This window comes from Coregonus lavaretus (genome assembly GCF_964263955.1).
Source record: "Coregonus lavaretus genome assembly, contig: HAP1_SCAFFOLD_819, whole genome shotgun sequence".
Taxonomy (NCBI): Eukaryota; Metazoa; Chordata; class Actinopteri; order Salmoniformes; family Salmonidae; genus Coregonus; species Coregonus lavaretus.
In genome coordinates this window covers 167,887-179,417 of record NW_028160043.1, presented here as the reverse complement: position 1 = coordinate 179,417, position 11,531 = coordinate 167,887, and the positions used below count along the sequence as shown (strand labels likewise).

General features: G+C 45.3%; 1 protein-coding gene across 1 annotated transcript; it reads right to left on the bottom strand.

Moving 5' to 3' along the window:
• Positions 1-308: 308 nt before the first annotated feature.
• LOC311122240 (uncharacterized protein) lies at positions 309-7,580 on the bottom strand. Its single transcript, XM_084196627.1, has 9 exons — positions 7,545-7,580; positions 7,332-7,385; positions 6,449-6,488; positions 6,224-6,280; positions 5,867-5,959; positions 5,466-5,674; positions 1,515-2,965; positions 1,256-1,343; positions 309-478 (listed from the first exon to the last, which is right to left on the bottom strand). The coding sequence occupies exons 5-9, from the start codon at positions 5,908-5,910 to the stop codon at positions 363-365; spliced, it is 1,908 nt and encodes a 635-aa protein (XP_084052753.1). The 5' UTR covers positions 5,911-5,959; positions 6,224-6,280; positions 6,449-6,488; positions 7,332-7,385; positions 7,545-7,580; the 3' UTR covers positions 309-362.
• Between the last annotated feature and the right edge of the window lie 3,951 nt (positions 7,581-11,531).

Genomic DNA, 11,531 nt, shown 5'->3' with positions numbered 1-11,531 from the left:
ACACTGCCAGATCTTACGACGCCTGGGTAAGTATTTAACATATCAGCTAACCGCCACTTGACTGCATAGTCTGTGCGCCACAGGCTATGGTTGATGCAACGCAATGCCTGCACATCAAGTCAGGCTGCAACTTGACCTGTGTGTTAAATATACCTTCAGGGCAATGCGTTATCCGACGGAAGACAACTGTCTGCACTCAGTCAAAGCACCGGTGTTACGTGGGTGTATTCGGAATGACGCCACCCGATTCATGATGTCATTAACACTTAACAAACCTCTTCATAAATCAAACAATCCATATCTGTTGAATATATACCTTCAGTGGCTGAAATGTTTGTTTGACTCATTCAAATAAATAATTCTCAAGAGTTCCCTGTAGGGGCAGTGTCTGTCAGCTTGTCTCTGTCAGGGGAGTAGACGTCTTCATCAGCGTAGCCACTACTGTCTGACTGCATGCTGTCCCCTCGAATCACCAGACCTACAGAAAGAAAAACACAGGTCTACACACAGACGGCCATACTCTCACACGTCACTTAACTCTTGAACTACCGCCAGACCTACAACACCGATGGATACAGTCCTATTCTTCTCATGGCTTTCAGCATATCAGGCCTACACTACTTCCCAGAATAAAAAAACATGCAGGGTCAACCAGAAATCTGCCCATACTTTCCTCCGCTGACATTCTTGAAGAAAAATTAATGGGAGAAATGATTCTTACGAGAAAGTGTGGGTACAAGTTGTGAACACACCTTTCTTCACACACAGAGAGCAACTCATTCGCAGCTAATGTAACAGCAGCACTGCCCATTTCAGCTACTGTATCAACCACATTCACTTCAAACTAACTTGAAATGGGTGCATGTTCCTGTGAGATTAAACTAAAGTCACATTCAGCACTTTGGCTGCTCTGAATCACGCTAATCTGTCATCTTTCTCTAAACAACTACTTTGGTACTACACTCTTTAAAAAAAAAAAAGGGTTCCAAAAGGGTTCTTCGGCTGTCCCCATAGGAGAACCCTTTTTAGTTCCAGGTTTTACATGGAACACAAAAAGGTTCTACCTGGAACCAAAAGGGTTCTAAATGGAACCCAAAATGCTTCTTCAAAGGGTTATCCTATGGGGACAGCCAAGGAACCGTTTTAGGTTCTAGATAGCACCCTTTTTTCTAAGAGTGTAGTGAGCAGATGTACACTTAATATCACTCGGTTCAACTGACTATGACAATGATGTGTCAATCAAGACTGACCTCACCTTTGTTTTGATTGACAGTAGACCGTGACAAAGATATTGACCTTATGGTTTCTTGCTGTCCAAAGTCTTCCTCCCCTGCACTATGTACCTATTGGAAAACAGGTAGTCAGGAAAAACTCCTGGCCCAAGTATATGTCAGGCAGGCAAGGGTGGATAGGTAATGGACTACACCAGCTAGATGTGTGTATCAGCCCTAAGAACTCAGAGACTGGAGTACGGTGCGCCATATAGGTCAATCCAAAACAATTCTGTCACTTACCTCCTCTAGCTCAAAGGAGTTAGCCTGTTGAATAGTGTGGGAGACCTGCCCTTGCCCCTGGAGTGGTGGTGGTTTCAGAGGACTCAGGTACGTCTTGTTCCTCCATACACCTGGATAACACTGGGCTGCTGGAGGCAACGCTGTGGTCCCACCACAGGGAGGGAGAACCATCTCGGGTGCATCTGTGTCTAAAGAACTAGAAGGCATCACATCAGTAACAATGATGAGACAAGGGGACTTCCTGCAACTAGGGAGCTCTATGGGCACGAACGTTGACACCACCAGTGTTCCAGTTTCTCCCAAATTGGATTCAACCTTAGACTCAGCCTTTGAAATGGGAGTTACTGCGACCTCTAAACTCTTGGCTGAGTTACTGGTAGCTAAGCACTCCTCCCTGGGTTCGTGCAGTCTGTCTGATGTGGTGAAGGATCGGTCAGATCTGACGTTCTCAGAGGAGATAACAGATGACAAAATGGCCGCTGCCTGTGTGTTATTATTCCACTGTTGTAGTTGACTGCTGTACGGAGCCTGGTGAACACTCTCAACGATCTGAGGACGGGTGACGTCATGGGTAACCTTGGCGACCGGTGCCACTACCATTGCCCAGCCTGTGGGATGAATTGTGTTTTGAGTTTCTCCAACCTCACAAGTAGGACTCGGAGTAGTAAGGCAAAAGTTCAGCTTCTTCCTACTTCTGGGCTCTCTTTGATGACCGGATTCTGAAAGTGATGATGCCCCAAGGTTGGGTGTTCTGACAGGATCTCTATCTCGCTCTAAATCAGCCCTATCTGATGATGATCCCTGATCCAACTCCTTGTCCCCGACTGTGTCTCTATGTCCCGGTGTCTCTGCCTCTCTGTCCCTGACCATACGTGTGCCCACAGCACTTGTCGCATTACTATCACCATTGTCCATATCCTGTACATCGGACAACAACCGCTGCTCCCCCTCCCTGTCTACGTCTCCTTGTGTCTCTGTCTCTCTATCCTTTACCATAGCACTCGTTTCCACAGCAGCACTCGTCTCATTACTGTCCCCTGTATCCTGATTATCCTCCTCCACGTCTCTGGATACAGGCTCTGCCTTGGTGTTCTCCAGGACCAGTCCCATCAAGTCAGGCAGGCTGCTTCTCTTCTTGGGGGCCGACCCAGACCCGGGCCCGGGGGAGAGTCCTGGTCTGGGGCAGGCAGAGTCCGAGCCCAGCCGGGCGGAACCCCCAGAGCCAGTATACAGGCACATCTTAGAAACCGTGTCCTTGAGTCGCTCCACTGGAGACCTCGGTTCGCTGCGGACGCTTCCCATGAAACGCCGTCCAATCTGCCCGTCGGCGGTGGGAGAGAAGCTGAACTCGGGAGGGGCGAGCTTCTGGAGGGGCGTGCGGGACACGTGGGAGTAGAGGGAGTAGAAGGCGTTGGCCATGGCTGTCAGCACCTCCACCTGCCTGAAACGACCTGCAGGGGGGGAAGAAACGTTCATCAGGGAAATCGAAAGAGAAAGGACGAGTTTGTTTGGAATGTGCTGGCTGCCTAACACAGAGGACAATGAGAGATGTGAAATGTTGATAGGAAAGACTGAGTATGATGTATTGTATCAGTATCAGGACTGATTGGTGGAGCAACATACTACGGTGCCTTCAGAGAGTATTCTCACCCCTTGACGTTTTCCACATGTTGCTGTGTTACAGCCTGAATTTAAAATGGATTACATTTAGATTTATTTTGTCACTGGCCTAAACACAATACCCCATAATGTCAAAGTGGAATTATGTTTTTTGATATTTTTACAAATTAATTAAATACGAAAAGCTGAAATGTCTTGAGTAATCAACCCCTTTGTTATGGCGAGACTAATCAGTTCAGGGGTAATATTTTGCTTAACAAGTCACATAACACTGTGTGCAATAATAGTGTTTAACATGATTTTGAACGACTAACCCATCTCTGTACCCCACATACAATTATCAGTAAGTTGAGCAGTGAATTTCAAACACATGCCTCGCAAAGGACACCTATTGGTAGATGGGTAATTTTTTTTAATAAAAGCTGACATTGAATATCCCTTTGAGCATGGTAAAGTTATTAATTACACTTTGGATGGTGTATCAATACACCCAGTCATTACAAAGATACAGGCGTCCTTCCTAACTCATTTGCCAGAGAGGAAGGAAACCGCTCAGGGATTTCACCATGAGGCCAGTGGTGACTTTAAAACAGTTACATAGTTTAATGGCTGTGAAAGGAGAAAACTGAGGATGGATCAACAACATTGTAGTTCCTCCACAATAAAGAATACAAATATTCCAAAACACGCATCTGTTTGCAACAAGGCACTAAAGTAATACTGCAAAAAATGTGGCAAAGCAATACACTTTTTGTCCTGAATAGTTTATGTTTGGAGAAAATCCAATACAACACATTACGGGGTACCACTCTCCATATTTTCATAGTGGTGGCTGCATCATGTTATGGGTATGCTTGTAATCGTTAAGGACTGGGGAGTTTTTCAGGATAAAAAAATAAATGTAATGGAGCTAAGCACGGGCAAAATCCTAGAGGAAAACCTGATTCAGTCTGCTTTCCACCTGACACTGGAGATGAATTCACCTTTCAGCAGGACAATAACCATGTTTTGTCACGCCCTGGCTCTGGGGACTCTTAATTGTTGAGCCAGGGTGTGGATGTTCTATGTTTTAGTTTTTCTATGTTTTGTTCTAGATCGTTTAGTTTCTATGTTGGCCAGGGTGGTTCCCAATCAGAGACAGCTGTAGCGCGTTGTCTCTGATTGGGGACCATACTTAGGCATCCCGTTTGGCACTAGTCGGTGTGGGATCTTGTTCCGAAAGGTTTGTTTAGTGTAACCTAGGACTTCACGTATCGTTTGTTTGTTGTTTTGGTTCGTGTTGTGTACTAAATAAAGATGTACGCTTATCACGCTACGCCTTGGTCCGTATCTTCCTGTAACGATCGTGACAAGTTTCCATCCAACCTTTTTATGCGAGTAAAAAGTACGTTGGATAAAAAAAAAGTGTCACGACAGGCCTGATGGAAGCAAATATTTTTTCAAATGTCGACAAAACAAAATACACTAGACAAGGCGGGATCATTTTGTGTCGGTAAAATGAACTATGCGAGAAATGTCGGTGGAAACACTTTTATGCTCAAATAAGAGAATTTAACGTTTCTCTACCATAAGCCACCTCCAACTTTGCTTTAGAGAATTTGGCAGTACGTCCAACCAGCCTCACAACCGCAGACCCCGTGTAACCACGCCAGCCCAGGACCTCCACATCCGGCTTCTTCACCTGCGGGATCATCTGAGACCAGCCAGCCGGACAGCTGATGAAACTGAGGAGTATTTCTGTCTATAATAAAGCTATTTTGTGGGGAAAATGTATTTCAATTGACTGAGTTCCTTATATGAACTGTAACTCAGTAAAACCGTAGAAATTGTTGCATGTTGCGTTTTGTATTTTTGTTCAGTATAATTGAGATATTTCTGAATTACATTTCAATAAATGTGCTAAAAACATGTTGTTTTCACTTTGTCATTATGGGGTATTTTATGTCGATGGGTGAGAGAAAGAAATAGACATAATCAATTTTGAATTCAGGCTGTAACACAACAACATGTGGAATAAGTCAAGGGGTGAGAATACTTTGCGAAGGCACTGTATCCCATGCTGAATCATGTAGACGGCATCTGTCTGTAGATGTAGTTGTCCATTGTACACTTTGATTTAGTGATGAAACTTTTTGAACTGAAATGCATGAAAAGTGCTATCTACAGTTATGTAAATGAAGCTGAGTGCTACATAACTACAGTTATGTAAATGATAGCAGAGTCATATTCAGACTATCTATATCTTGACTGTGGGTGTTGTGTGATGGTGATGACCACAGTAGTGTGGGTGGGAGTCCGACACATTGGTGTGTGTGTGTGTGTGTGTCTTACTGGCCAGGGAGAGTCCTGGGTCCTCCTGTCGGAGCCGGCTCAGTTGGGACTGGAGAAAGAGGCGGAGGTTGATGCCGTGGGCATGGGAGGGGAAGTTGATGAAGCGGGTAGGGATACGGGCCGTGACCTCAGGCTCATCACAACCAAACCCTAATTGGTACAGAGTCTCCTCTGCATCCTCCGCACACATCTGCAGCGCCTCCGACACACTGGGGTGTGTGTGTGTGTGTGTAGGTGATGAGTCAGCGAGACAGATAGAAAAAAGAGAGAGCGGGGACAGAGAGATAGAGGAAGAGAGAGAGATCTACTGACTGAATTTATGTTTAAAGCATTCTCAGTGATGTTGTTCTATATCTACTGTTAGACTGAAACATCAGGCTGAGTGGTTGGTCCTAACTCACCTTGATGCTTTACAGGTGCTTTTGGAGACCCCACTGGAGGCCATACTGTGACCCAGGTGGAGAAGGGGCAGAGCCAGCCTCTGGCGGGGAGTACTGCAGATAGACAAAAATAAACTAAACAAACCAGAAAGGTTCTAATAACAATGTAATGGTTGGTTGATGCATGCTATTATTATGCCTGTATTCAACAGAAGTCATATCTTAATGTACCCGTATTTAATGTGCTAGTAGCTGGGTAAATGCATAAAGATGCATTGTAAAAATAAAAAATAAACTCCAGAATATAAAATGTACCTTGCCATGTGTAGTACTTTGTACAATTGACACATCTACTGTGGGTGGCCAGTGGGCACTGACCTGGTGGTGACTCCTCTGTGAGGATGCTTGGGTGGCGGAAGCAGCAGTGGGCAGCTCCTACACAGGCACCATTTAGCCAGCAGGCACCACCATGGGGAGATAAAAGCAGGTCAACTCGTGTCACTTCAACCATACTTGACTAAACCTCCTCTCTAAAATAGGAAAGACGTTTAGATATCATTTATGTAATGAATCCACATATTCTTCATGTTGATATTTTCTTACCCCAGTTCTGAGACTCCTTCCTCAACATTTAATGCTGTAGCTGTAAAACGTTTAAGAAAAGTAAAGTTTGAGTGAAAAGAGAATACTGGTTGTGTGTGTGTGTGTGTGTGTGTGTGTGTGTGTGTGTGTGTTTTCCCCCCCAGAAGATTTGGGAAATGTCTTTTGTGACATTTGGCCCTTTGTGTTGCGACTAGGCTTCAGTGAGCAATGGCTTATCTCGTTTCAGACACGCCCTCATCTTTGCTTTCTATAATCGGGCCAATCTTAGGGAGAGAGTCAGTCAGTCAGCTAAATAACATGCACGTCAGAAGCTCAAGGAAGGAGGTGAACGTTTGACACTACAATGAGCCTTTTGTTTTATTGCAGTGTAAACTACAGTAGGCTACACAGGCTTGATGTACTAGCAGTGAAGACGCAGTCCTATGCCATGAGGACGGGGTATCTCACCAACATGCACAGACCTGTACTCTGGATTTAAATGGCAGAAATGAAAGCTTCCACTATTCAAACAGGTATAATGGACTTAATAAAGGTCACACACACACACACGAGCAGGAACAAAGATTCAAATAACCTTTCCCAAAACATCCATGGTGCTCTCCTAATGTTCCTCAAAGCTATTTCCTGCTTTGATTATTTCCTATGGTGTGTTTTTATCTGTGTACGTGTGTGTACGTGTGTGGGTACGTGGGTACGTGTGTGTGTGTGTGGGTACGTGTGCGTGTGTGTGTGTGTGCGTGTGTGCGGGTGTCTGTGTGTCTGTGTGTGTGCCTGTGTGTGTGTGTGTGCGTGTGTCTGTGTGTGTGCGTGTGTGTGCGTCTGTGTGTGTGTGTGTGTACGTGTGCGTGCGCGCCGATGGGTTTATGTTCTCTTTCATCCTCACCCTCGGCCCCCAGACTCAGGTCATCTTCAAAACTGTTCAATTTCAGCAGAGACTCTGGAAGAGGAGGAGGGGACAGAAGAGGAGAGGAGAGAAGAGGAGAGAACGGGAGAGAAGAGACTAAAATCAGTGTTCTGTTCTGACCAGTAGGATATGATATCATGACTCCATGCTGACAGTAGAATTCAGTGATGGTGGCTTTGTTGTCAGACTTACCAACAGTCAGATTATGACTAGAGTTTTCTGAGCCTGTCTCCAGCCTAATGAGAAGATGTAGGTTACATGTTGTTACCAATCCTACACACCAAAACAAAATCTTTATTATTACAACATTCCACTATTTGCATATTCATATCTGACATTTTGCTACTAAGGCGTTTTTAAATCAGATTCACCCATTTTGGCCCAGATGTCAGCAAAGAGGATACATCAGGTTTTTAATCTTTGTGGTTGACAGCTCTTTATGTAGGCTATTTGCTCCCAGCATTATCGTCTTCCTGTTGTCTATACTGTCAGTTGTAATCTTATCCCCATTCATTTGAACTCCACACTTTGATCTGCTATTGTTAGCTCAAAAGAGGAGCCCTCTGTGGTCTGCTCATCCAGTGTTTTTAGTTCAAATGTGAATTCCATAAACTTGAATACCCCCCTCGGTTTTCAAATCACGTAGAGGGCTTGGGCTGTTGCACATAGCAACCACAGCCCATGTAAGTCAGTTTATAACATTCCATCATTATATACACATCCCTGATAGTGAGCATTTCCTTTGCCAAAATTATCCATCCACCTGACAGGTGTGGCATATCAAGAAGTTGATTAAACAGCATGATCATTACACAGGTGCACCTTGTGCTGGGGACACTAAACGGCCACTAAAATGTGCAGTTTTGTCATACAACACAATGCCAAAGATGTCTCAAGTTTTGAGGAAGCGTGCAATTGGCATGCTGACTGCAGGAATGTCCACCAGAGCTGTTGCCAGAAAAATGAATGTTAATTTCTCTACCATAAGCCCCCCTCCAACGTCGTTTTAGAGAATTTGGCAATACAGTAGGGCCTAATTTATTTATTTCAATTGGCTGATTTCCTTTTATGAACAGTTACTCAGTAAAATCTTTGAAATTGATGCATGTTGTGTTCATATTTTTGTTCAGTATCTCTTTAAGCCTTTGTCTGAGGAAAAGTGTATCCATAGCTGTTATAGGGGTCTACCATCCTCCCTCGGCTAACCTTTGTGCACTCGATGAGTTAACTAGTTTGTTGTCTTCTTTTACTAAAATCAGAAGTTATTATCCTGGGTGACTTAAATTATGATTGGGAAATGCAGGCTTCAGACAATCTAAAAGTAATGTGTAATGATCTAAACCTAACCCAGCTGGTGACTAAGCCTACATGGCCCAACCCTAAAGATCCTTCAAAGTCAACTCTGATTTTATTTTAACGAATACACCAGATAAATGTTTCTACTGGTGTTTTCACCCAAGACATTAGTGACCATTGCCCAGTTGTTTGCGTTAGAGATGTGAGAATACAACAATCTAAGCCTTGTGTCATCAAAAGAGGAACTTTAAAAACTTCATTAAAGCAGGCTTTTTTTTTTTGTGTGACCTTGATTGCATTTCAGCTATCCCTGAACCTGATGTAGCTTTGAGCCTCTTTGCAGAGGTCTTACATTTTACATTACATTTTAGTCATTTAGCAGACGCTCTTATCCAGAGCGACTTACATGGTCCAGAGCGACTTACCAGCCCGGCCCGGCCTGTTCCTGCCACTCGCACCAAGCCTACGGTGCGCGTCGCCAGCCCGGCCCGGCCTGTTCCTGCCACTCGCACCAAGCCAGGGGTGCGAGTCGTCAGCCCGGTAAGGCCCGTTCCTGCTCCACGCACCAAGCCAGGGGTGCGCATCGTCAGCCCGGTACGGCCCGTTCCGGCTCCACGCACCAAGCCAGGGGTGCGCATCGTCAGCCCGGTCCGGCCCGTTCCTGCTCCACGCACCAAGCCAGGGGTGCGCATCGTCAGCCCGGTCCGGCCCGTTGCTGCTCCACGCACCAAGCCTGGGATGCGCATCGTCAGCCCGGTCCGGCCCGTTCCTGCTCCACGCACCAAGCCAGGGGTGCGCGTCGTCAGTCCGGCACAACCTGTGCCTGGGTCACCGGTGCCTGGTCAGGTACCGGTCAGCTGCTCCACACCGGAGCTTAAGCAATCCGCTCCTACGATGTCCAGTCCAGCTCCAGCCAGCGGGGCCAGACCGGACCAGGGGCGCTACGGGGGGATTATTGGAGGGTGGTGGGCAAGCCCGGAGCCGGAACCGCCTCCGAGGAGGAATGCCCACCCAGCCCTCCCCTGTTTGGTTTATGTGGAGGCGCGGTCGCAGTCTGCGCCTTTGGGGGGGGGGGGGTACTGTCACACCCTGGCTCTGGGGACTCTATATGTTGAGCCAGGGTGTGTAGTTTCTATGTGTTCTAGTTCTGTGTTGTAGTTCTATGTGTTCTATTTCTATGTTGGCCAGTGTGGTTCTCAATCAGAGGCAACGAGTGTCAGCTGTGGCTGGTTGTCTCTGATTGGGAACCACATTTAAACAGGCTGTTTTCCCACAATAGTTGTGGGATCTTGTTCCGTTTGGTTTGTTCCGTGTTGGTTGTTTAACCTAGGATGTCACGTCATCGTTTATTGTTTTGTTGTATTATCACTAAAGATAATAAAGAATGTTCGTTCTTCACGCTGCGCCTTGGTCTACTCCGTTCAACGATCGTGACAGTCTCATAAAGACACGGCGGTTGGAACCAAAAATCTCAAATTTGGACTCATCAGACCAAAGGACAGATTTCCACCTGTCTAATGTCCATTGCTCGTGTTTCTTGGCCCAAGCAAGTCTCTTCTTCTTATTGGTGTCCTTTAGTAGTGGTTTCTTTGCAGCAATTTGACCATGAAGGCCTAATTCACGCAGTCTCCTCTGAACAGGTGATGTTGAGATGTGTCTGTAACTTGAAATCTGTGAAGCATTTATTTGGGGTGCAATCTAAGGTGCAGTTAACTCTGATGAACTTATCCTCTGCAGCAGAGGTAACTCTGGGTATTCCTTTCCTGTGGTGGTCCTCATGAGAGCCAGTTTCATCATAGAGCTTGATGTTTTTTTCGACTGCACTTGAAGAAACTTTCAAAGTTCTTGAAATGTTCCGGATTGACTGACCTTCATGTCTTAAAGTAATGATGGACTGTTGTTTCTCTTTGCTTATTTGAGCTGTTCTTGCCATAATATGGACTTGGTCTTTTACCAAATAGGGCTATCTTCTGTATACCCCCCCTACCTTGTCACAACACAACTGATTGGCTCAAATGCATTACGAAGGAAAAAAATTCCACAAATGAACTTTTAACAAGGCACACCTGTTAATTGAAATGCATTCCAGGTCACTACCTCATGAAGCTGGTTCAGAGAATGCCAATAGTGTGCAAAGCTGTCATCAAGGCAAAGGGTGGCTTTGAATATATTTTTGATTTGTTTAACACTTTTTTTTTTGTTTACTACATATGTGTTATTTCATAGTTTTGATGTCTTCACTATTATTCTACCACGTAGAAAATAGTAAAAACAAAGAAAAACCCTGGAATGAGTAGATGTGTCCAAACTTTTGACTGATATATATATATTTCCTGACTGGCTATCTAGCCCCAGTGATCAGCTGCAGTTGGAATGAATAAATACTACTGTCTGTTAGATAGATTGTTAATGGTTGCTTAAGCTTTGCCCTCTCTGTGTTAAACACATCCAGGTCAAACCAGACCTACTGTATCTTTACTACATTTACGTCATTTAGCAGACGCTCTTATCCAGAGCGACTTACAAATTGGTGCATTCACCTTATAGCCAGTGGGATAACCACTTTACTATTTATTTATTTATTTATTTTTTGGGGGGTGGGGTGGGGTAAGGGGGGGGATTAGAAGGATTACTTTATCCTATCCCAGGTGTTCCTTAAAGAGGTGGGGTTTCAAATGTCTCCGGAAGGTGGTGAGTGACTCCGCTGTCCTGGCGTCGTGAGGGAGCTTGTTCCACCATTGGGGTGCCAGAGCAGCGAACAGTTTTGACTGGGCTGAGCGGGAACTGTGCTTCAGCAGAGGTAGGGGAGCCAGCAGGCCACAGGTGGATGAACGCAATGCCCTCATTTGGGTGTAGGGACTGATCAGAGCCTGAAGGTACGGA

What these genes read in the sequence shown, in the direction of transcription:
- LOC311122240 (XM_084196627.1), bottom strand. Translation starts at nt 5,910, where the DNA reads ATGGCCTCCAGTGGGGTCTCCAAAAGCACCTGTAAAGCATCAAG. An exon ending in ACTCCTTTGAGCTAGAGGAG is followed by an intron (nt 1,344 to 1,514) that starts GTAAGTGACAGA and finishes GTTTTCCAATAG; the next exon opens with GTACATAGTGCAGGGGAGGA. An exon ending in TACTGTCAATCAAAACAAAG is followed by an intron (nt 479 to 1,255) that starts GTGAGGTCAGTC and finishes TTCTTTCTGTAG; the next exon opens with GTCTGGTGATTCGAGGGGAC.